Source organism: Gambusia affinis, linkage group LG16 (genome assembly GCF_019740435.1).
Source record: "Gambusia affinis linkage group LG16, SWU_Gaff_1.0, whole genome shotgun sequence".
In the NCBI taxonomy this organism is placed as follows: domain Eukaryota; kingdom Metazoa; phylum Chordata; class Actinopteri; order Cyprinodontiformes; family Poeciliidae; genus Gambusia; species Gambusia affinis.
Window position 1 is genome coordinate 15,571,484 of NC_057883.1, and position 27,181 is coordinate 15,598,664.

Below are 27,181 nucleotides of genomic sequence, written 5' to 3' on the forward strand. Positions count from 1 at the left end.
ATGTGATTTAATATTAGCAAAAATACATCTGTTCTGTCAGGTTTCTGAGGTTTGTTGAAGAACATTGGTCAACAAACAGCTTCATTAAGACCAGTGAACACATGTAACAGGTCAGGGGTAAAATTGTGGGGAGGTTTAAATCAAAGCTAGAACAATACTTAATGTAACATAACATAAGAAGTAGAATAAATTTTCTATGTTCAAAATTATATTAGTCATATAGCTATTCAAATAAATAAATTAATATACCATTTAGAGATTTTAGTCCACAATAAAAGCACTGAGCTGTATCCTGTGTGTCAAGAGATAGGAATACAAAACAATGTTAGCTTTGTGTCTCTTCTTACCAGGTACCCCAGGATGAGTGGGCAGGTTATCCTGGTGGTGGAAAGGATGATGAGATCCCTTGTCGTCGAATGCGGAGTAGCAGCTATGTCAAAGCCATGGGGGATGAGGAGAGCGGGGAGTCAGACTCCAGCCCAAAGACATCACCTCAGAAGTCGATGCGACCAGATGCCCTGATCAAGGCCATCATCAGACCCAAGGACTTGCTGGACTCTCAAAGGTATTGCTTATGCAAAACCAGAAATCTGGTATTCATATTTTTTGTCTCATTTCTGTTTAGTAGCGTTATTTTGGGATGTTTGTTGTTTTTTTATTCATCAATTAGTGCATACTAAACAAACATTACAGACAAGAAAACAGAGGTATTGATCTGCAAAATAACTAATTAAATAAGCAGACAATTAACAACAAAAAAGGTACAAATTAAAATAGACACATTTAACACAAACACAAAACACCTGACATGACCAAGTGGTGTCACAGTAAGGATGGAATTATTTAACAGATGTGGGTTAGAATATTTTTTTTCTTTTCTTCTGGGAAGTTATTTTCAGGTTGTGTTTTTTTTTCTTATTTATAATTTTCAGAATAGGGGCCTGCCATAGCAATGCATGGAATGCACCAATTACTCTATTGTCAATAGAACGTCAATCTTCGGTTAGTGTGTCCACTCACAAAAGAGGTGCCAAAAATGTGTAGCTCACTCTCGGGACCTGGGCTATTACGTTTATTGGGGTTTTGAGTAAAAATAGAGATGTAATTAACAAAAAACTAGTAAAATTTCCAACTGCTGAAATTTAGTGTAACTGAAAAGACTAATACAGTGTATAATAAAACAGACATCTGACATCTAATATTAGCACACTATGCTAATATAGCTGTGCACTAATATTAACCATTTCCATAAAATAAGCATTTTAGCTATTTCCTTCTCCCAGATTGGGAGCATTTCACTTCCCCCCCCCCCCCCCCCCCACTAGTGCACGACTGCATTAGTGTTAGTCTCATGAAGACATGAGTTTTTTTTTTGTTTTGTTTTTCTGGTAACGAACTGCCACGAAGTATAAATCAGATTTGTACTTTTGTGTTGAATGTCTGTCATATATTTACCACCAATGACAAAAAGATAAAACATTTTCACTTTTCTGCAAAATTCACCAACTGCACAAATCTTGTTTAGTAGTAAGAAGAACAAAAAAAGAAATTGCATGGTTTTTTGAAAAATAACAATATTTGTTGTTAGTCTGTTGCTAAGAGATGAGTGCGTTTTCTGGTAACCAAGTGCCATGAAATCATAAAAACATCTGGTTTTTACTTTTGCAAAATTTACCAACTGTAAGTTTCTTATACCTAAGCAATATTTTAAAAAAGTCTGTGTTTTGTAAACAATAATATAACTTCTTATTAATTTGATGTTAAGTGTTGAAGGTTTTTTTCTGGTATACGAACAGCCACGAAGTATAAATCAGAATTTTACGTATACGTTGAATGTCTGTTTTATAATATAATTACCACTAATGACAAAAAATAAATAAAAAAATCACTTTCTGCAAAATACACCAATTGCACAATTCGTAAGAATAAAATCATTTGCATTTCAAAAGAGCAGAAGAAACTTTATGTTTTTTGAACAATAATAATATTTGTTGGTAATTTGTTGCTAAGCGATGTGCGTGTTTCTGGTAACCAAGTACCACAAAGTAAACATCTGATTTTTTTAAAAAATTTACCAACTGTAAGTTTCTTGTGTCTAAGCAGATAAGCAGTATTTCATAAGTGCTTATGTTTAATAAACGATAATGTAAATTGTTATTAATTTGTTGTTAAGAGATGAGGGTATTTTTCTGGTAACAAACAGCCACAAAGTATAAATCATATTTTTAGTTTTGTGTTGAATGTCTGTTTTATAATATATTATGAATATATTGACAAAAAAAATATTATTTTTAAGTATAAGATAATTATTATTTCAAAAGAGCAGAAGAAATCTTGTGTTTTTTGAACAATAACAATAATCTGTTGCTAAGAGATGAGTGTGTTTTCTGGTAACCAAGTACCACAAAGTAAACATCTGATTTTTATTTTTGCAGAAGTAATAGTCAGATTAACATTAGCAGAAAGATTAGCATTAACATTAGCATTAACATTTTATTTATTTATTTATTTCCATCCATTCATCCACTTTCTGTACACCTTTGTCCCTTAGAGGGGTCAGCAGGGGTGCTGGTGTCTATCTCCAGCTCACGTTCCGGGCAGAATTGAGGAAGTGAATGTAAGACAATATACTAGTGATACTCCACATGCCACTGGCAGCATTTCAGCTAACATTAGCATTTTGGCTCAATTTAACTTGTACACCAATTTTAACATACTGAATGGAGTAAGTTAATTAATCAACACTCTTGTATCATTCCTCATGCTATCGTGTACATTGCAGCTTACTTTAGCATTGATGCTAAGTTTTATTATCAAAATATTGGGTTCCATCCGACAGCAACACTTTGACAGGCCCCATTTAAATTTACTCTGAAATGTTCTAGTTTTAATTAACAGATATTTTGTATGGTAGTTTTTTTTTTTCTTTTTTTGAATGATGATGCTCTGTTTGTGTGTGGTACTGCTGCATCAGGGAAAGAAAATTCTCAGTACACATTTTATTAAAGGGATGTTTTAATGTTTTTTAATGGTCATATATTTCTTTGCATTTTCTTAACCTGAACAGTGAAAATATTTGTAAAATTTTAATATTGTTTCTTCTTTACACCTGGATTGATTTGCCATAGCCATTTTATATGGTCTTTCAAGGTGCATCTTCAACAGCTTCAGTGCTTTTGCTGCCAGTAAAAGTGAGCTGAGATCTTCCAGAAATTTTTTATAAACTTATGTACCGGTACCAGACAGTTCTCCGTCCTTGCAGTGGAATTTATTTTATGTGTTGCTTTTTAATGAGTGTGTGTCAAGGCAGCATTTCATCTCAGCTCCCTGTCAGTGTTGTTATTTTCTCATGCACATTCCCCTCAGTGTTCATGTTTCATGCAGAGCCCCAACATTTCATCAATGTCAAACTGCTCATATCTGAACCTGGTACTGCCTGGAACTCATCCATGGATTTTTCATATTGGCTAAAAGAATGAAGTCAGCAAATGTCTTAAAAGATGCAGCCAAATAGAACAGTTAAGTGATGTGGATATTTTTGTCTACAGTAAGAGGACAAATTCTCCTTGTTTGAGGCACTTATTTATCCCTTGAAGTGGTAATGTTTTCTTTACTATTTTATTTTATACAGTGCATTATCCAAGTACTTATTGGAACTTATTTTTTGCATGAAGTACTGCATAAATGCAACATTGAAGGTATCCAATGGTTCTCTCTGAAGGGGATAAATTTGAGTTTGGCTAACAAATGATTTTGAATTTTATTAAATGTAAGCTAAAATTATGAAAATACACAAAGGAAAGACTTGAATTGCACTACTGTGCATGTAAATTTCACTTTTTAAATTGAATTACTGAAATAAATTAACTTTTCACTTATATTTTAACATGATATGATTTACCTCTGTTAGTATCAGATTTGTACATTCATAGTAAAACCTGTTTTTATTGTGTCCTATTAAACAGAAAAATGTTTAAATGCTGAAAATCAAATTCCCTTTTGTTTCCCTTTGTTGTGGGAGCTTTTGCTCTTTGTTTACAGCGGAAGAAATTTGAAAGGGCACAATAAGAAGCTAAATACATCACAGACTTGCCCTTTCTAAAACAAAGCTTTATCTGGTTCTTTTTTGTTGTAATTTTCAGTGATTTTAAGCTTAACACTGTTTTAATGGCTGCAAAATAACACACATTTTTTCAGTTGAATTCCAAAATTAATTCAAGTCTTTTACCCTGTCAGTCAAAATTAGTGTGCAATATTTTTTTTACGTTTCATTGATTAAAAAACATTAGAAAAAGAGTTTGGTACATCTATGATTTTTCATGCCTCCAGCATTGTGTTTATGAAGCCTGTTCTGCTATTACAGGGTTGCAAAGAAGACCTCCCTGCAGGTTCCCTGCCACTTCTCCATAAATCATACAACTTGCCTGCAGGCAAACAGCATAACCTATCTTGAAGGCATTACACAGAGATGACCCTGTATCTAGATCCTTGACGAAAACTGTGATAATATTCAGAATGACAGTAAAAAACAAATAACAGATTCTAATTCTGTTTATTTTTCACTTTTCAGATTAAACTCATGCTCGGTGTGGATTCAAACTAAAATTCTTCACCTTTAGTTATGGAAATGTTCAGGATACAAACACCTAAAACATATAGTACTGCTCAAAAGTATTCATATTGCTTCACCTTTGTATTTTGCTATGTCACCTATTTATTCTAAAACTAATTAGTATGTTATTTTCTTAAAAAACAAGTTTATAAAATAAAATAGTTATTACCTGTATTGACAAAGTCCATATTTATTTTCTGAGATGTTTATAAAAATAGAAAAAATAAAGTCCTTCCAAAATTTAAGTGTTCATAAACTTTGCTCAAAACAGTGCATCCTGTTTCTTCAGATAGTCTTTGTAGCTTCTGCACCTGGAGTCTATCTGTGGTAAATCCAGTCAACTGAAGGTACACACATGTGTATATGCTGTTAGCACCAAATTGTTCCTATCTCTGGCAGAAACGGGTTTAAATTAATCTTTCAATTTTACCAACGTCAAAAGTTCGAGACTTATGTCTAACTCGAAGTGGTACTTACATTTGAGAGACCCAGCCAGAGTCTTGATTCGAAGATTATAGGAATCTCCTAAAATTTCAATAGGGAAGTGGTTTATAATATTTAAAACAAGCATATTATGTTTAACACCATCCTTACTGTGAAGCATGGTGGTGTCAGCATCATGGTGTTTTGGTTTTCTAAGTGGTAGAGACTGGGCAACTAGTCTGTTTTAAGGGCATTAAATATATAGCAATTATACAAGAGAACCGTTTACAGTTGCCCTGGAGCTCAGTCTCCAGCACAACAATGTTTACAAAACAAAGATTGCATAGGAGTCACTTCATCAACCATCTCTGAAATTCCTTGAGCGCCATCCCGATACCAAACTTAATTCCAGTTGAAGAACTCTCAAAAGATCCAAAAGATTCTTGAATATGTTGTAGAAACATATTCAAGAAAATTTTGAGACTGTGATAACCATAAAGGTTGGTTTGAGAAAATTGGATGTCAGGAAATACTGATCAAAAACCTTCTGGAAAGAAATTGCTCTCCTTTGTAAAGGAACCTGTATTTGCTTTGACATCATTGGTATAATGTGTAGCTCTTTAAGAAAAATATTTGCACCAGTTTTAGAATAAGTCTGTAACTTAACAAAAAAAAACAAAAAAAACAAAAACATTTTGAATACTTTCTAGTTGCAGTGTATTAAAATACTTGCATGCAAACACGACTCATGGTAAGAATTCACTTTTTTCCATGACGCTAGAGAAGAACACAAAGACCCCAAAACATGCTATTACTGTCAAATGGTTCCTTTTTATACCCACATAATAAGCCAGATATTTCCCTCCGTGGATACATAATGGCAAATCGAATGCTATGGGTTATGATCAGGGAGGACCATAATGATATTTGTCTCAGCAGATGCAGTCATTTTAACACCTCTCCCAGATTATGCTGTAATGTATGGTGCTGCCACAGCGAGGCTTCCTGCGTTTTTGCATCATGTAAAGCTCCCCCTCACTTTCCATCCTGAATAGCTGTAAACAGTAAATGATTTATGAGGAAGCAACAGCGGGAAGGGATATCAATAACAGTTATTGTACTCCAAGGCCTCGCTGAATAAACGGCTCGCTCGGTGGTTTAGACCGGGAGTGTGCTGAGCTCTGCTAAAAAGCAAGATATTGACCAGGACGCCTCAGACTGTGTGGCCTGCCTCTGAGTCCATTGACAGGAGCAGCCGTGTTATTGAATCTGCAAGAGAGGGTTTGTAGGTTCTTTCATTTCCAGTTCCAGAAGTGTCCCCAAGGGTGTCGTTCCAAAGCATCCTTTTACCCCGACAAATCCACTTGAATGAAGAATGCCAGGATGAGGCGTTGTGATATTTTTTTCTGATCACAGAGACGAAAGATTGATTTTTTTTTTTTTGCATTGATAGCTGCTCTAATCAATCTCATCTGGCACTGTTCCCTGAGCTGAACTCTTCCACTGAAACCACACCCTTTTACCACAGTCCCTCTTTGAACAGCCCTTCTGCCCTTTTGTTTCCTTACATTTCCCTGTTCAGACTTGTAGGCAATTGGTGAGGATGGAGTAAGAGTACAGTATCTTACTATTATGTTTATGACCCTTGGATTTCTTCACATTTTGCCATTATAACCTCAGTCTTTAATGTTTTTCCATTTAGATTTAACTTGATAGTTGTGGAAAACTGTCAATTCCAATAAAAAGGATATAAAAATGTTACTTTTTTCACTGCATCTACAGCTATTTTGAGGAATGTTTCTACCAGATTTGCTCGTCTAAAATGTAAACTCTATTTTAATAGCTCAGTTTTAGTCACCTTGGATGGAGAACATCTGTAAATAATTTTCAGGTCTTGCCACAGAGCACCAGTAAGATTTATGTCTTTGCTTTCATGGGCCAATTCAGTATGTTTTGAATATAGCTCTTTCATCATAATTTTGCTTCTAATTTTACAGTTTTTGTCCCGCTGGAAGGATTTTGTAATCTTTTCCTGTTTTCTTTTAATGCTGTTTAGGTTTTGCTCCACAACTTTACCCCTGATCTGTCTGCTGGATTCCTTTGTCTTCATGATGCCTGTTCAGTAATATAAAAAAAATTCAGAAGATATTAATACTTTTTTCAATGCACTGGTAACCTGAGTCAGATTACCGGTGTATGACAGGGTAAAGCATTGAAGTGGAAGCACAGAATAAAAACTTACTGTCATTCATGCAAATAAACAGCATCCCTCAGATCCTGATACAGGCCCTGGGGGGAGCATAAGCTTTCAGTTGGATGCCAGGGAAAGAAAATAGCTATTTGGGAATCATTTTGTAGATGCATAAAAACTATTTTATATATGTCAAACTATGTTATCCTTTGTGGTTTATGAAAAAATAGGAAAACTATCTATGTGAAGATGCTAGTGACAGTACCTAGAGATTATAGTTTAATCTGATCTTTTGTTCATGCAGTATTCTGTGGGGTGTTTCTGCACCACTGGTTCACATCTGAAGTTCAGATGACTGAATAAATAAATTACAAAACTTTCCACTGGAAAATGATCTGATGCGGGCATAAAAATTGGAGACTTTGAAGTATTATTTAAGGCCATGCTGAAGTTTCTTGAGAGGAAATTTTGAAAAGATGTGTGACTCAAGACTTCTGCACAGTTGTACATTACACAAGGTTTTCCTGACAATAAAACATTGACAAAAATTCTATATCTTTTGGTTATGTAATGCATAAAATTATGTAACATTACCATCTCAATTATTGCTTCAGGTCCTTTCAATGTTTCTTCTGTTTCCAGTTTGAATCCACACAAATGACTTTTCCAATACTTGCCCAGAAATACTTGCATGGGGAGCTTTTATGCTCTTACGGTTCATTGGACATGTTGGGATGGAATTAGATTGAATTGAAGACAGAAGGTACATAGGTTAGATTTCCTTTGCACTCGTAACAATTTGATGTCCCTCTGGGGCGGTTCTGATGGGCCAAACACAAATCTGACAGCAGCGACTCCCTGAAGCAAATCGTGTTAAAGTGAGAACAGGCTGTCAAGTTGTGTCACCTCCCCTCGTCTTTCCTTCTTCCAAGCTTTCCATCACTCATACAGTTGACAGGATCTTTGTTTGTCCTACCAATGAAGGAACGCATCGTCATAGGTGCACTGTGCTAGGATAGCCTGAGCACTTGAAGTAAAATTAGATGTCAGTGAATTTGTTCATTAAAGATCATTTACCCATCCTTAACCCCAAACAGCTCTGGTTCTGAGAGTTAAACCCACTTCGAATCAACCCTTTCTTTTGCCTGTCAGACCTGCTGAAGATGTCTAAAAACTGTATGGGTTACTGAGTGACATACAATAATGTTTGCTATTAGCACCATTCTAAATAATGAATGCATGAACTCATGTGTCACATTTGATAACTTGTAATGACGCAAAAGCTCAGAGGAGCATTTCTGTTTTGACATCCATCCCATCTTACCTTATGCTCGAGCTAAAAAAACAAGCAAGTCACCTAATTTTTTGCAAAACAAAAAAAATTTTTTTGCCATTCATAAATGACTGGCTTCAGGCATGACTATAAGTAATTAGTGTTAACACAGGCAATAAATTCAGTTCAATAAATCCTGATGAACGCTTTGTAATTACTCATTCTGACGGGATTGCTTTACGTCCAAGCATATCTCCTAAAGTTCTCAGGGTCAGAGCACAATTCCAGTCTATTGATTTGTGCCTACAGCTAATGTGTCATGCATAATTTGAGTGATTATCTGTTTGCACAGCCTTTTCCCAACACATAATTATCTGTATTTGAATGACACTGAACACTTTGGCATTTATAAACCCTAATGCCCAAGGCTCTCAAGTTTCATCAGAAGTTGAGACTCATGCACTCACTCTGGATGGGAAGAGCATGGGAGCTGGATGCAGGACATGAGGCTGCACCATCCTTTACCTTTAACTTCTCTACCTTTACTGGTCTAGGGATACCTTCCTCTTTATTTTTCTGAGTTCCTGCCATAGTAGCAGGCTAACGCTTACCCAGGGTACTGAGGGATTATGTCCTCAGTGCTTGAGCAGACGGGTGCTTGTGTGAGCATCTGGCCACTGTGGCAACTGACGTACTGGCTCAGCCATCACAAATTCCCAATTAGATTTAGGTCTGGACCTTGGCTAGATCTTTCTAATAAATGAATAGGATTTGAAATAACAATTCTGTTGTAGTTCTTCCTGAAGGGATAATTTACCTTCTACTTCAAAATTCCGCACTACTTCTTGTTACTCTGCCACATACATTACCTTCAAAATACATTGAAGTTTTTGGATGTAAAGTTGCAAAATAAAAAAATAAAAAAGAGAAAGAAATAGTTCAAAGGGTTGATAATAATCAGCAATGTGTTTTTACAACATGCACAAGGCAAGTTTAGGACTGCCGGTATAACCTTGGCTTGCAGTGGTCTGGAGGCTTTAGAAATGGCCTTCACTAACAAGATTCATCCAGACTGATTTGTCAACATCTTTTTTTTTTTTTTTTAGGAGAACATATACATTTGAAACCTAATATTTTTGGAAAACTGGAAAAACAAGTTAAAGAGACAACTTTAACACCTATAATAAAAAGGGAACTTAGTCATCTACTGACAAAAACAACATAAAAAATATACTCTCTTCACTGACCAGAAAAAAAAAAACACAAAGCTGTTCTCCTGAACCTGTTTTGATGTATTTTATTTGCCAAAACATCATGCACATAATTTCTGAAACTTCAAATGTTTTCTCTTACTTTTACCTTTTGTAGAAGACTGTCTTTTATGCTTTTCTGTCTCTAAACTTCTCTCCCAGAGAAACACCTTTCCAGAAAAATTTACTTGCATATTTGAATCAGTTCAACAGTTGGCTGAATATTTTTGCTTGTAGAATGACAGACAGGTGAATGTCTCATTCCCCATTATCCCTCACCTTGATATCTGCCGACAATGGAAGTGCATTAGCACCAATCAAAAACATTAGAGGAAATTTGCTGCGACATGATTTGATAAAATCAGTCAACACATTCTCAAAACAGATTTTCTTCTGTCTCAACTGTAGAGATAATATCTCTGCATGCCTGCTTCCGTCTGATTTTGTCAGTAAAAAGCTTTATTAATAACTTTTCACATGGACTCCAGGAAGGGTCTTTTTTGAATTATCCTACAGGTTGAGAGAGGTGGTTTATGATGAAGCCTAATTTCTTTTGTGCAGACTACATTTTATCATTAAATGCTTTTGGTAGGATATGGACAACATCTTTGTGCATTTACAGAAATCATATCACCCTTCCCATTACACAGCACTTGTGTTTGTGTACATTCTTTTTAATCAAATCATCAACCAGACCATTTTTTCGTACTGGTGGTGACAAACTCGCACTTTTGGTCATAGTGTATCACCCTAATGTTTGCAGCACTTTGGTGAATGCTTCCAAGCAAACATTTAATGGGTTACAAATTCCATTCGGAGCTGTATTTCCATTGGAGTCTTGCTGAGAAACCTCACATCCCATCCAGCAACTACTCATGGAACCCAATAACGTTGTTCTTTTCTCTACCCACAGTTCTTACCGCCTGGATAAAATCAACAGTGACATGCATAACTACATCACCAATTTTGCTGCAGACTTAAGGTGAATACAGGCTTACTCTTCTGTTGCTTTCATGTTCTCACTGGTTAGATTTAACCTTCCTGCTAATATGCTAAATATTGGCTGCCATTGAGAGATTGCCTGTGGCAATGCACAATTAAAGATGAGGTGATAAATATCAAATAAAGAAGATTTGAATAAACAATTTATTTAAATTATTTTATAATCATTTTTAAAAAAATAATGGTATAAGAATGTGAAATCATTGTATCAAAAAATATTAACTTAAATTTTAGTTAATTTTCATTCTGATTATTCCTAAGTGCTCTATTTTGCTAGTTTTAGTGAGGATGAGAGGAGAGCAGCGTTCTGGATCAGCTGCAGCTCTCAATTTTTAGGCAGACCTGAGAAGATACTGATGCAGAAATCAATCTGATTAAACATGGATAAATACATGGATATGTTTCTCAGGATCCTGCTTGGACATTATTGTTCTGGAGGTCATAGAAGACTGACTTTCTATTTCCTTTATGTATCTCTGAAGGCTCAGTTCTGAGTTGATCATTACACCCAGATCCTGGTCTTGAACAGTTGTTTCTAGGTGTAAAGCTGTGTGCTGACTCTTGTTCATTCATCTTTTGGTCCAAAAATAATTACTGATTTTAACACCTTTTAACACCTTACTGCTCACTTCATCACAGGTTGTGGCCTTCATGTATCTGACCTTTGTGAAATGAATTTTGTCAAACTCATAACAATGTGTTTACCACTACAGCACAAGATATTATCTTCAGTCTTGCATCTTCAGTCCAAACACAATAAATGCTGCTCCTGGATTCACTGCTTTGCAAATTCAAGCCAATAGCATGTCAAGTTGCATTGTATTTAGGTATTCCAGATTGATAAACTGCATTTTTTCTCTTTTCGCTCAAATATTTCAGTTTTGTGCTGTGTTCTGTGAATAACCTGCAGTCATGTTCTACAGAAGTATTCCCAAATAGATGAATCCATGTATACCGAACAGTGAATAGGTAGGAGTCCACTGTATTTGTCTTGGGTTAGAATATTTTATCTTATGGGGTTATTTATATAATTAGCAAATTTTCTGGGAATTGGTTGTGAATGTTTTGACATTTTTCTATTTCCAAACATTAGTGTTTATTTGTGAAACAAGCCTAGGAAAAACTTATTCATTATTGCCAGCTTTTAAAAACAGACCCAACTTTACTTTCCTAAAGTGTTTTACACCATATTCATCAGTTTGCATACAGCTGGTGTCTTCCTCGTCTTCTCTCCTGCAAATTTTCTAACCAGTAATGACTTTCTGAGCATCTCTCGCCACGTATATTTAATTGACATGGCTGACTCTGGGGTGATCTTTCAAAATTGCTTGCTTGCTAACTAGCTGCTGATTTGCATTTCCCTCGTTTCCAAGCATTGATTGGATGTTTCTGCACAACAGAAATCGAACTGTCTTACAAAGGACACCAACAAGCATTTCACTGTGGCAAAGGAAAGGGCTTCCCTTCTTGAGAGACATGTAACTGGTGAATACACTTTACATGTGTAAGCACCAGTTAATGCAATTAGATTGTATTTAACTGATTTATAAAAAAGCAAAACTCACTGACATTTTCTTATTCTCTTTGTCTATTTAGTCAGAACTACCACTTGCAGGCTGCCAGGGAAATACACCCTAGTCTTGCCTTGGATCCCTCTATCAACTACAACTCGCCCAAGTTTCGTTCCCGGAACCAGAGCTATATGCGGGCTGTCAGCACGCTTAGTCAGGCTAGCTGCGTCAGTCAAGTGAGCCAGGTGAGTGTGCAGCATAAAATCTGCAACATATATATCAAATAAAGACAGCTGAAACCGAAAGATGATGAGAATCAACACTATTTTTTTACATACACACATGACATAGATATATGTTTTAAGTTTTTTTTTTTCAGATTTTAACTTATCATCTTTCATATCTGCATATCGTTTATGCAGTTTGTTTCACACTATTAATCTGTACTAATTAAGACACTCAAGTAGGTTGCTGAGATATTCATCTACTGCTTAGAAAAAGAAGCTTATTGATTTGTTGTGAGTACTAAAAGCTCGGCTAAATCCCCTCTAAGTCCAAATCTCAGTAGAACAAGATGTTTGTCTTCATGGTTCTTCATGTTATCTGATGAGAATATAAAATTGTTTCTGATCTGTGCACTGTTTGTGATGAATCGGTACCAGAGACATTACGGAATATGTTACACCCACAGCATCACGGGATAAGATTAAGTTCACAAAAATTTATATCCCATTGTCTAACATTTACAGAGAGCTGGGCGCACTGTAATGCATCTAAATGGCATTAGCCCACAGGTTATCATCTTATACATGGAGGAAATTTTGTATTGAAAAGAAAGCTTTTCCACTGATTTATTAGTAATACTTATTTTAAATGATTGTGGAGAAAAGCAATGTTTTGCTTCGCATTTTATAACAAACCACTTTACTTCTCCTTAAAACCAAAGAGCACTCATTTGTGATAGGTTATACATGTCGTCTGTCTTCAGACTTGTAGCTTACAACAGCTTTATTTATTTACATCTTAGAAAGTGAGAAATATGCTTAAATGTGTCAAAGCCAAAAGTGATAGGGAGGGATGACATTATGATTTAAATATTTAATTGGGACAAGAATGCATAACACTAATTTCAGTTTGCAGCATGAATATACAGTGATTTAATCATGGGGGTGGAGAAAGTCAGGAGGGCTGTTGTTTGAAAGGAGTAGCTTGGATGCTACTCTGAGGAGCTCTATGCAGTCAATTCATTCTTTGGATTATTTTGTTGAGAATCAGATTTTAAAAAAACACACTTGGTGGTCTGACTGTTGAGTCTGCCTGAGCTAATAAGCTGAGTACTGTGTTCTTAACCCACAGCTCTGGGTTGTTCAATTTAAACCTAAGATTCCAATTAGTTCATAATCAATATGTAAAAAGTATTTCCAAAAGAGAAGCTTTTTGGTGGATCGGGATAAATCTGTCACCCACATTTCCTGTTTAGATTATCTTCATAGAGGGGAAAAAAACCTCACTACAAGCTTTTTTCTATTCCCAGAAAGCAGTTATATTTTCATTCCCATTTATAAGATCTTTTGTCAACACAAGAGATTTCCAGATGGTGCAGTCATAGATTTGTATGTTTTCTGGCTCCAACATTTGGCAGAATAACTGTTTCTATTGTTTCCTTCAGGTTAGTGAAACTGAAGTAAATGGTCAGTTCGAATCTGTGTGTGAGTCGGTGTTCAGTGAAGTAGAATCCCAAGCCATGGAGGCACTGGACCTCCCTGGATGCTTCAGAACCAGGAGCCACAGTTACCTACGAGCCATCCAGGCTGGATACTCCCAAGATGATGACTGCATCCCCCCTATGGCATCCACTGTTACCTCCACTATCAGGTCTACCACAGGTGAGGACAAGTTAGACAGTCCAATAAATACATCAAGGAGAATTGTGTTTTGCGAGAAAAGGATCTAACAAATTAATGCAAAAACATTTAAACTTAAATTTGTAGTAATCGATGAATATAGAACAGTTAGTCGCAACTAGTTCTTATATTCGCTGCATGAATCACTTTTTATGTTTCCATTTTTGTGGACTATTGTAATTGCAGCTTGTGAGTTATGGTCATTTTGTAAACAGTCCTTGATTTGCTCATCACTTCAATGCATCGGAGAGTAAAGCTATGAACCCTATTGAAAATCACAAATTGTGTGAAATGAAAATCAAGTCAGAATAGGGAGACAATGGATTCTTTCACTAACTTTTCATATGGAGTTTGTGGTTTAAAGGTAACACATGGTGCATTTGCTTTATACAGAACCTTCTTTTCTTATATCCAAAGTTCAGACTGTGCTAAAGCATATTGGCTCCAGAGTAGTTAACCCTCTCTATGGTTAAAGATTTTTGCATTACCCAATTTATTTTTTCAAACTCATTTTAAACTTTGTGCTCCCACCAAAAATAAATGAATAAATAAATAAAATCTCTCAACAGAGCTGAAAGTTATTGTGTCTAAACTTCAGTACTGAAAGATGTAAAGGTGATAATGATTACACTGTAAGATATACTGATGATGATTAGTTGGCACTGGGCCTTGGTTATAATCTACTGGTACGCTCAACTTCCTCCATGGCTGCTGGATTCACAGATGAGACAAGACTGCTTTGAAAGGATGAAGAATATAAGAAGAAGAATAAGGCTCGAGAAAAAGTATGAATGGATCCTGTCGACAGACTGGGTTTTTATAGGGAAATTTAGAGGTCTGAACATCTGGAGATGTGCTCATGGTAAAACAAATGTCTGCTTACACTGCTTTCTCAATGCCCTTCAAAATATTGCATCTGTAAGAGACTGTGCAAAATTGATTCAGCTGCTCTTTTCAACAAAGGGCAATTATAGCTTTGATTCAGTCTGTCTAATTGGACGTCACTGTTTCAATAGGGTTCATGCTGTACTTTCACGATTGACTAGAGAAGGTTTGGAAGCTTCGCTCATCTTTACTCTTTTTACTGCACAAAGTTTTTCATTGTTTTTTTTCTCATCCAAAAGCTGAAGAATAGAAGTGCAATTATTTTTTTACACTCCTTTTTATTGCAGATTCTCATTTCATTGATGGACTTTTTAATCTAAAAATTTCAGCTTTGTGCATTGAAAAGTTGTAAAGAATGCATGACACAATTACGCTTGAGAAGGCAGTGTAAGCTATTACTTGAAATGGATCAAAGCGGGAATAAATTATATTACCCATGTTTCCAGAACTGTATTGACATTTATAAAGTGAGAGTTCCTCACCAGATATTTCAATACAATGTATAAAATGACACAAAATTATCATTTCTTGACTGTCTGATGTTAAACAAGACTACATGTTTATGTTTTAGGTCATCCCTAAGTTCATTATCTTATCTAAAATAATTATCCTTATTTGCTAAATGTCACACAAATAAAAAATAAAGATGTTTTTTCAGCTTTCCTTAAGTCAAACATTTTATCTAAATTTCCTTGCTATGTAGTAAAATTGAATTTTAACTGTATTACCTGGGTCAAATATTTTGGGTATTTTTCTGCAAACTTAGCATTTTTCTGAAATTTTGACCCATTCCTTCTGACTCGCTTACTGGGTGTGACCGAGTCAAGTTTGTTGACTGTTATGAACACACACCTTTTAAGCAATGCCCACAAGTCATCTATATAACTGAGCTCAGGACTTTGTGTTGCCCCTAAAAATCCAACCTTTTTGGCACTACTTCACCTACTGTCAGGGCCTGATGATATCTGAAGATGTTGCTTAAATATGTTCACTATGTTTCTTTATCAAAAAATAGGACTTGTCTCTAAATAATTAGAACATTGTCATAGAGTGCTTTTGTAAACTCTGATCAGGCCTTTTTATATCGCCTTTGAAGCTATAGCGCAGGGGTGTCAAAGTCAAATGGACGGAGGGCCAAATAAAAGCTTTAGCTACAAGCCGAGGGCCGGACTGATCGAATGTTCATTGAAATTTTTTTAAATGACTATAGTCTAGTGAACCTAATTGAACCTACTGAAAACCTAACAAATATATTCCAATATGATCAGATAAATAAAGCAATATTTTCTTATGGCTCTGTCAGTAATCTTTAATTTTCAACAGACACAACTGAAATATTTTTAAAATATAATTGGATTGAAATACAATAAAATAAAGTGCAAAAATCTATCTAAATTTGCAGTACCGTAATTCCGCCACACGTAGCGCTAAGTGGGAAAATTCCAAGGGTTTCTGAAAGGGGAGACGTTGCACTTTCCAGCAAGTATCGGGTTAATACGGTAACTTCGCAGCTGCAGCTGCACAGAGTGTAATTAATCCGGGGGGCACTCGTTTAATAGACGGTATATTTCGGCAATAACTTGGTGGATATTGAAAGTTCCGGTTGTTATGGATACATGGGTAAGTACATCATCTCACAGAACATTTAAAGAACTACTTACAGTTCAAATAAGGAAGATATTTTTTTTCAGACGGGGTGCCGGCTTGCTGCGGTCTGCGGGCCGGTTCTAATAATAAATCAAGATCATCCCAGGGGCCGTAAAAAATCTTCTCGCGGGCCGGATGTGGCCCGCGGGCCTTGACTCTGACATATGTGCTATAGCGTCTTCTTTGCAGAAAGTCTTTCTAGCTTGTGCCTGTACAAGACCTCTTTCAATGTGGATAATGATTCAAGTAGTGTGTTGTAAAATACATTTACAGATTTACCTTGTAAAAACTCAGATGCAGTATAATGCTATGACATATTAATCGTGGCTTTTCCAATTCAATGAAGACATTTTGCAAAATGCCTTCATTCATAAATATGAAATTTATGTAAATACTTTTGATAATCCCAAATGACCTAAGATGCAAAAGTGTAGTCTGGTGTAAAGTGATAAATTAAAACAAACAAACAAAATGATTGTGTCTTTTTATACAGTGTATGTACATATCTAATTTCAAATTTAATTAGAAACTAATTGGAATAATTCTCTTAAATTATTGCTTGAATCCTGATATCACAGATATCTCTTGACTCAAGACATTCATAGCATGACATAATATTAAGTATGAAAAGCACAATATCTCCAGCTGTTCATACCTGTGGCTATATTACAGATTCATGTTTACATTTGTCTTGCAGACAGAAATTATGTGCAGGAAGAAACTTGTTTACCTGATCAAGACAGTATACCTGAGGATTTGGCAGATGCAGCCCCATTGACACATGATGATCTTGGGTGCCCCATCAGAAGAGACAGGCTTTACAACCAAGATGCTGTGGGGGCTACTGCAAAACCTATATCTGGGCCACCTGTTTCTCCAAGCCTCTTTCGATCCCCAAGATCTAGTGCTCCTGAAAGACCTTCACCAAAAGCCATCCAAGCTAGTATAAAAGAGTCTGCCACATTAGCTGCAGCTATCAGCATGCAGTGGAAGGAAGAAGTTTCCGCCATGCGTCGAGAACTGGCTGAACTCAGGCGGGATCTATGTAAGGAGCTTCGTGCTTTCAACAGTAATTTCAACACTTTCACACAGCATTACAACACATGGTCTCCTCAAGGTGGTGGAATGGCAGCAGGAACTGGAGCAGGCTTAAGCAAAGGTGCTGTGACTGGTTCAGGAACAGGAACTAGAGTGGGGACAGGCTTTGGCGGAGGAGGAGTTGCAACAACATCCACAGACAAAGGGATTGGGGGAGCAAGAGAGAAAAATCCACAGATATCCAAAGTATCTGTAGGAATTCAGGCCAGAAGCAAAGCCCTGGTAAGACAAAGCACTGCTGATGCAGCTGTTAATTGTCCAGAGGAGAATGAGGAAAAGAAAAGTTCTCGCCGAAATTTGCCAAAACAGCTTTCAATGGACCCAAGCATTCTTGCTTGTCCGCAGTCCATGTTTGTAGAGAGTGCCATCCCACTCTCTCTAGATCCAATACTTCCTTGCTCAAGTAGAACAGTTAAACCAGAGCCAATTGATTCCTCTGTGGTATCATCCACATCTAAGCCAGACTTGGAACTGCCATTCAAAGATAATGTAACTTTGTCTGCTTCTCTCACAAATGAGGCAATAATCACTCAGGAGACTGCTTTGCTCTCATCAGAAAAAGTCCTCGAACACCCTCAGGATTCATCTACAGTGAAACAAGAAATCCTTGTCACTCACCAACTAAAAGATGTGGGCCCAGCTAATGAGTCCCTTTCACATGGTAAACAATCTCATACTGATGTTACAAAATCCCAAGTCCCAGAACAAATTGAAAGAGACAAGATAAAACTACCATATCCAGTCCCTACAGTTACTGTGTCTCCACCAGAGGAATATGATTATGACGTAACCCCAAATCAAGAGATTGATGGTCCTGTCAATGTTGAGAAGCCACAGGCCATCCATCAAGACCCACCTACAGAGTCTTTACATCTTTCAGGAGCAGAGGGATCTGATCCTAATGATTCAACAGAGATAGGGTCAAAAACATCAAAAATACCCTTGGTGTCTTCGTCAAACCCTTTCAAAGATACAACACCAGTCTGTGACATTCAGTCAACTGATTCTGATAATGTTAAATCAAATTATCCAGAAACTGGGATCAAATGTCCATCAATTGTGGTCTCAGAGCACTTTGATGTAGGATCTCCAGCAAGTTCAACTGATAGTGACACAAATATTTATCCTAGTATCAGTGATCCCGATTATCCTTCTGATACTCCTCCAGAGCAAGTAATTCCTGGTTCAGCCTTTGCTTTCAGTTCAACAGAATCTCAGCCAAATACTGACCCAGAATTCCAAGACACAGAGTGGCCACCTCTTCCAGAACCGCTGGATAACACCCCAATTTATCATGCTGATTTAGTCCACTTTGATATAGTCATGCTAACCTCACTGGATCAGGATGACCTTGATTCTGTGTTTATGGACCCTGAACCAGAGCCTTTCAACGTGAGTGCAGATTCATCATTTAATGTTGATGATGGTGAACCTCCTTTATACCAGTTTGATTCTCAGAGTTCCCCTTTACCAGATTTAGATACTTATGATGATAATTCAGAAATGTCCAAAGTACTAATTCCACAGGTCACTGTTACAATTTCACCACCCAGTTCAGTATCCCCAGATTCATCACTGGAAATAGACTTTGGACCTACAAGCTCAACACCAGATCCTGCGCTGCCTGATACAGAACCATCATCACCAGACTTTCAAGAAATTCCTCCATCAGATGATGTGATGACCGAGACACTGGAGTGTGTGGCTCTATCCCAGGAGACTGCAGGTCCTGTTGAAGAGGAGACCACAGGCAGTTCAGAGAGATCCTCAATGGAGCATGGCTTTTTGTGGTACAGATGGCAGAAGAGAGAAAAAAGGAGTGACACGGTGCGCAGGAGCGCCAGTGTTGAACTATGGAGTGGTAGATATGAATACAACAGTTCAGAAATCACATATGTGTCTCTTACCCTTTGAGCACATACCTCATTCTCAGCAGACAAAATGTAGCTCTAGTTATATTTGAAGGTCATTGTAGCATCAAGTGAATTGAAGAACAATACAAGGATCTTAAAGAGGCATTGGAGGAACTACTCGTTTCTAGAACTGTATTGGAAAGAAAGGGATTGCCAGAAACAAAACTACATTTTATGGATCACAGGACACAACAGGAATGTAGTGACCCCTCTGTGGTGGCAGATATGCTGACTGTATATAATCTTTAAACCAGTCGTTCCTAAATCTTGCCCTTAAGTACCCTCACTCTGCATGATTTAAATGTGTTTCTGTTCCAACACACCTGATTCAAATGATTTTATGGCCTCCTCTGCAGCCATCATATGCTAATCAACCATTTATTTAAATCAGGTGTTTGGAAGTAAGGAGACACCTAAAACATGCAGGCCACAAATACTTGAGGATAAGGTTTGGGAACCACTGCTTTAAACTTTATAAATATAATTAAACGGCTATCATTTTGGACAATTTTAAATGTGCTACTTCAAATCTTGAAACAAACTGATTTGAAATGTTCTCGTATTGTCATAGTTTTACACGCCTGTTTAAAAAGAGACAGTGATTAACTGGTGGTACGAGATCCTGACAATCGTTGTAAAAACGATAGACACTTTCTCTGAATCTATGTTGAGCTGCTTTGCCACTCTAATATGGAGTGAAACATGTATTGGTAGTTATCATATAACTATAAAGATGCACTGTTTACCACGTGAGCTGTTGGATGGACTTCTGATGCTGCGAAATGCTTTTTGCACAATCTTAGAGTGAGATTGACCACTGTACTGTAACGATTGTAAGAAGACAAGCCAGAGGGAAGTTGTAAAATATTATCTGTAGCTTAAAATAGTTAAGAACCCTCCCCACATTAAAGCTCACTTGAAAAAAAGTTGGGTTTTTTATAAGATATTATTGCCCTTCATCATTATATTCATTAACATGTTAAGATGTTAATCAGTCATTATTGGTTGTGCAAAGTGCAAGTCTGCCTTTCATTTGTACAATTTTCCAAAATAAAGGCAGCTTAAAGTAAATAGCTAAATATTACTTTTTGATGGAGTAAATTTTTAATGAAACAACTGTATCTTATTGGAAACCGAACTAATAATTCACCCTTTTGACTATTTGTGCAGGTACAGTTTAGATATGTAGCATTTTTAGATGCAGAACAAAATCACAAAATGCACACAAACATTTTGGTATCAAACCTTCTCCACATGCAAACACATTGCTGGATTGAAATATATGTAGGGGTACAAGCAAATCTTGAGTTTTTCTTGGTAAATATATTTCTATTAGGCCAAGCAACATAAAATCAGCACCGTATGTTATTTTAAATTCAAAGAAATCAAAACAAGTTAATTTATATTTTGGGCAACTGGAATGCAAAACCTGTGCAAAGATGGTCAGTGCAATCACATCCAAGTGGTCAGTTTTGGTTTCATCAAACCATACAACATTCTCCTATGAAATCAATGGGTTGTTTATGATTTTTGCGGAAAACATTAAACAACCTTCAACTGTTTTTTTTTTTTTTTTCTTCAGCAGTGGAGTCTTAAATTGTGACCCTTCACAAAGACACTGCTTTTGGGCTCATCACTATATATTTACTTTGAAAAACTGAAATTGTTACCTAATCCATTTGCATGTGGTCCTTTGCTCTCAAATCCTAGGAAAACTCATCTGTTTAGAATTTTGACTACAAGAAATTTCAAAAGGAGGACCTGGTTGTGGCTGGTTGATGGTAAATTGGTATCTTAAATTGGTACACTGGTCTCAGAATATAATACAAAGGTCAAGAAAACACTCCCTACTTGTACCCATGATGAGATGTTTCTTGTGTGATACTTTTAAAATTGGGAATCTTTTAATTGACCATCACTAATCATTAAACTAACTGATGTTAGAGGACAGGATCACTTTCTAAAAAATACAAAATTTCAGCTAATTTATTGGCTTTTTATGCCTTCTTACCACTTTTCTTCATGCTTGTTACCTTGGCCATGCCACATTCGCATGAATTTATAAAGGACTTGTTTTGGTTTCTTTGTATGTGGAGATTGCTACCAACAATGGATGTGAATTTGTTGTCAAAATCTATTTACTGAGAAAAATACTGATATGTGTAATACTTGTATTTCCCTGTCTATTCCTTAATTTGAAAATATATAAATACTGTACATAAGTTATTAAATGATAACTTGACTTGTCCGATTATAACAACAAACATAGCAAGAGGTGTTTGTCTATTTTTTTAATTTAAATATCTTATTCCTCAGGAATCAAAGTTTGAGAATGTAATACCAATGAGACATAAGTGTAATTACTTGTTGAATTGTGTTTCTTCCGGAAAAAAAACTATTGTAAACCATTGAGTGGCTATTTTTAACATGTGTGACACTGAGTGAAGAAGTTACTGTTATAATGGTGCATGACTGATGATTGCCTCAATATTTTGTGCATTTCATAAACCGTGCCTCAGTCCTTGGTCCAGTTCATTCTGATTTTCAGCACAATGAAAGGAGCCTCCACACCAATGGAGACACAGAATTCTGTACCATTAATGGTCTACAAGCCATTCACAGGATGTGTTATATATGTTTTCTCAGTCTGTTTAATTGGCTCTATATGGAATAGCCAACTCAAGGGTGGATTCTTATAATGAGCTTTGAATCCAAATTAATTTTCAAGCAGAACATCAGTAGAAAATCTTCTTGCGTATTATCTTGAATTGAAAATATGCAAAGCACTTTATGAAGGTTTTCTTAATTGGATGAATCTGAAAACTTTACGAAAGGCAGGGAAGTTAATTGGGGGTTTTCTGATGCATTTATTTTAAACATATTCACCAAATTCACCACTTTTTTACCACCCTGGGCCTCTTAAGAGACAAATTCTTTTGTAAAATGTTCTCGCGACGTAGCACACTGGTATTATGTTTACATGTAACATGAAGTCCAAAAATAAACTGCTTCAATAGTCAGTCGTCTTTGAGATACACTGAATTTGTTACCGATGAGCCATTGACTTGTGTTTGTCATTATGAATGATTTATTATGTAATTCAACTGCAAATAAATATGTGGTTTTAAAGAAGAAGCTAAATAAATGATCTTTTATTTAATTTAATTTTATATCTAAAAATTATATTATCAAAATCTTTTTTTTCTATAATTTTTTCTCAAAGCTTGAAATTGTTTGACTTTTGAGAAACTGACTGGTAGTTATAGTGATGGAAAGTTCAACTTTTTTCAGAAAGCCAGTTCTTTTTTCTCCCTGACAAGTCTTATTTTGTTAGCCTCTGCAGCCTCATATTTTATCCTAACTTTAATAATATGTATGTTTTGTGTTTAACTAATCCGTTCACATTCGGCGTTCCCTACATGTGAACCATTATACTTGCTTAATTTTATTTTGTCACAAAAGCAGGTATTCTTACTTTTGTATAGTTTAACAAAACTTTAAAGTTAGTTATTACCTTCACAAGTCCTAACTAACAATGGGAAAGAGTAGTCACAACTGATGTGAAATGGTTGTTATGTCTGTTTTAGTTCTCATCATGGATCATCTGTTAGAGCAGCAGTGGCAACAGTACAGTTGCCTGCTGTGCCTGGCAACCTTGCCTCTGTCAGACTATGCAGTTTTGGCTACAATGTCGTAACTCACCACCATCAGCATGTGGTTGTGTGTGTGAATGGATGAATGGCTGAATGTAGTGAAAAGCCCTTTAGGGTCTTCTGGACAAGATAAAAAGCTATACAAGAACAGGTCATTCATTATTTTGCATTTGCAATGTTATATTCCTCAACCCTCAATGGAGGGGCTCACCATTGTTTTGTGCTGCTATTTTGTGAGTGAAAGTCTGATTCCTATCGACATAAAAGTGTCTGAGTTTTACCTTGACAGATATAATGGTCGAAAATGCTTTCTCTTCTGCCATCAGACATATTTATGATTGCATTGTCATCCAGCATCTTTTAAACACAACTAACATCTGCCATATCACTGGGAAACATAACACTAAATGCCTTGAGCCTCCTCCTATTGTGATCTATCTACTTGTCATGCATGTAACCTGTGACATAAAGATACTTACACGTCCTGTGTGGATGCAGTATTTACAGGACCCTAAATAAATGCAGTTAAACACTGGTTCAACAGTAAAAAAGAATTTTAGGATAGTAAATAACCTCCCTGTTATCTGCAAGACAGACTGGCAACAAAATTATATTTGCAGTTTTATTGCAAACAGTGATTCATCACTGTGTTACTTACTTTAAAAATTTCCCCAGCCAGTTTAAGTAAGCTTGAATCATGATTCATGCAGTCTGCGACTTATATGTTGTGGCTATTTTTGAGTTACTTTGCTCATTGTTTTTGTCTGCAGTGCTTGTGATTGTGCCAATAATGGAGTCTACCATCAATCTTCTACCTCCTCCAGGTCATTAGAATATCCTTAAAATCCAGCCTTTTGCAAAACAAGCACCCATATTTCTTTTGTAGTGATAAATACAAATGGGAAGAGAAAGAGACACTTAATGACCTGACACTCATCTCCCCTCCACTCCCACAACCATTTCAAATCCTGACACCTGTGTTGGTATACGAGGCAGGCCTGATAGATAGAGGGATCTGAAAAGTGATGGAGTGTTTGAATCACCACCTGTGTGTCTTCATTTAACCAGAACATCTGGCACAATGGTAGATGTTGGAGTCAGGTTTCACTGGTGATCAAGGGAGATCATTCAAATGCTGTTCACACTGAGTATTTTGACTATCCTTAAAACTTCCCAGTGCTCCATTTCAAACATTTTAAGTGTCTTGCTATATTATTCATGCATATTAAATGTTTTTAATATATAACATAAAAGTCCTTGCTTCTTATGTTATTTTATGATGCAAACAAATTACAATTCACCAAGTAAATGTGATGTTTTCAGCCCTACAGAGTTAATACAATATTGTGCAAAATCACTTTTCACTGGATCTTTGCTGTAGACCTTGTCATGTACCTCCACAAATTAGAAAGATAGCACACACGTACCACAATTTTAGAAATTTCTTTGCCCATTTCTCTACTCAAAAATACTCTAGATGTTCATTCATGGAAAATTCTCTGAGGCTTCACAGAACAGCTGAGTTAATTGTGAGATTAAATCACGAACGAGGGGACTTGTTTTACTGATCAGATAAGTTCTAAATGCAATTGTTTGAATTGATTATCATGTACGTATACCAGAGTGAGAACAACTTAATACAAATGCATGCTATTTTTTTTTAACTGTTTTTTTTTTTTGCACTTCTTTCTGTTTCCTTTTTTTTCTAAAATTCCCTAAAAATGTGTTAGTATCCAGTTGTACAATCACAAAATATGGAAAAGTTCAAGGGCTATGAATACTATTGCAAAGCAATGTATTGTCTATCTTCCAGAGGGATTTGTTTGAGTTGTGGCATTACTAAATGCTGAATAGTAATGCCACAGCCAAGAGGGCCACAGGAATTATGACTACCCTTTGCATGACTCTCTGGCTAATAATGGCACTGTTTCTGTCCTCCTGCTGAATCATGTCCTCAGAACGGGTCAACGCTTTCCTTCCCCAGATCGTTCCACACTCCCAAATATATCCTTTCTAGCTGTCATGTGCACAAACATGCTCAAGCGGATGAAAACTCAAATGTATCTACTATTCTTGCGCTTAAAATCTCCAGTCTACCTTCTGTGGTAGTCTGTTTTTGTTTTCTTTAGCATGCATGGCTGCGTCCACAACAAGTTCATTTTGGCAATATGAGTCATTAACGGCTTAGAGCAAAATACGCTGCACAGATCAGATTATGTATTGACTTTAAAAATACAGGTGAACTAAAGGCCGATGATTGTTAGAGGGCTTAATTTTCACAGTAAAACAATGCAATTTGTATATTACAAAACAAAGAACCCTTTTTTTCTAGCACAATTTGCTTATGTTGTAATTATAGTGTTCTGTCTGCATTGTAATTAGGTTGCAATGCTATTAATTCAGCATCACATCTTTTTTGAAGCTTGGTTGGAGTTTGAGATTAACAAAAGGTTTTTCAACAAATTTGTGTGATGCATCATATGTACAACAGAAAAGAAAACACAGATTACCACATCTTAAATCCCTACCTAAAATGATGAACCCACAATATAAACTTCAATGAGTGATTTTCCTTCTTTCTTTGGTTCAGAGTAACTAAATACTCTTTAAGCTTTGATCAAAAATGCATGCAGCATACTTCTGCTTTAAATGTTTCAGGATGAAACTCCACTGTGTGAGCTTTTATCTCAGAGTTAGAAAATCGCAGAATGTGTTTGTGATCTGTTCATCAGTCTGTCATCCTAAAGATTAACTCCAACCTCTCATTTGCATTTCAAAAAATAATCCCCCTTCTTTCTGTCAGCAAGTGGACGAAGTAAGAAGATGAGAGTTGTCAGCTTTCCTTGAGCAGGATCGTCCGTATGGGTGCTATGTATTGCATCTCTGATTTTTCCACCATCATTCATGCCTGATAAATGCCTCACACTGATCACTAGTCCATTACTTTAAAATATTTTATAATACTTCCAACCATTTTTTCCCTCTTGTATTGTTAACGAAAGATAGAGATAGAGGACCTTTTCATTTTAAAACACCAGCTAAAAACAAAATCCTCTCTCATCCAGAAGCTGTTTCTCACATATCAACCTGGAAGAGATATAAAATTAACTATATAGAGTTATATAAGTCTGAAGTTTTTTTATAAGCATTTAGATGAAGCATTTTGCAAAAACTTTTCATCTAAAACATTCTCGCAGCGTTTTAGTTGAAATGTAGAATAGATCAGTTTCAGCAAAGACAAAATGCACAATCTTTATACATAAATTGTCTGATGCCAGTACACTTATTGTGTTTCTGAATTGAAGAAAGCATTCAAAATCCTTTGAAAGAAAAATGAAAATTTTATTCTCACATTTCTGGAAAAATTCAAATATACAATATGTCTTACTATAACTAGGAGCTTTGTATTCAAGTTGTCATCCTCATGTTTTTTGAGGGGAGGCGGGGGGGGGGTTATCTGCACTTTGTTTGTCTTAAACACATGATTTCCCTAAATATCTGAATATTGAAAGAAAGCATGTTCCTTGGACATCTCAGTATTAAAGGAAAGCATGTATATCCTGATTCCTGAGATTAAATTGCAAACAGTCCTGGTTAGAAATTCAGATCTGGTTACAGGTCATAGAACGTCATGGAAACTCCTTTTATTTCTCAGCTTACAAAACCACAAGCTGTTGAACAGGAAAGAGTGCATACTGTGTTGTGAAATCAATCTGTTTGTTCCGCTCATTTATTCAGGTGTACTGCGTCAGGTGTGTGGTTCCCATAGTTCGATGAAGAAACATCAGCACAAACAGCTGTTCAGCCAGAGCATTTCTA

The 27,181-nt window shown here is 36.2% G+C and overlaps 1 protein-coding gene across 4 annotated transcripts in view; it reads left to right on the forward strand.

Annotated features, from left to right (window-relative positions):
- The window catches only part of dlgap2a (discs, large (Drosophila) homolog-associated protein 2a), a 158,327-nt gene that overhangs the window by 114,739 nt on the left and 16,407 nt on the right, over window positions 1–27,181 (forward strand). For 2 of the 4 annotated variants that reach the window (XM_044142495.1, XM_044142497.1), the window contains 5 exons: window positions 351–565; window positions 10,663–10,731; window positions 12,348–12,507; window positions 13,932–14,148; window positions 17,396–22,701. In XM_044142495.1, the coding sequence (XP_043998430.1) occupies window positions 351–565; window positions 10,663–10,731; window positions 12,348–12,507; window positions 13,932–14,148; window positions 17,396–19,710 (2,976 nt within the window). In that variant the 3' untranslated portion in view covers window positions 19,711–22,701. Of the gene's footprint in view, window positions 1–350; window positions 566–2,539; window positions 2,618–10,662; window positions 10,732–12,347; window positions 12,508–13,931; window positions 14,149–17,395; window positions 22,702–27,181 lie in introns of those variants that run through there. The other 2 variants (XM_044142498.1, XM_044142496.1) reach the window with 2 other exon arrangements.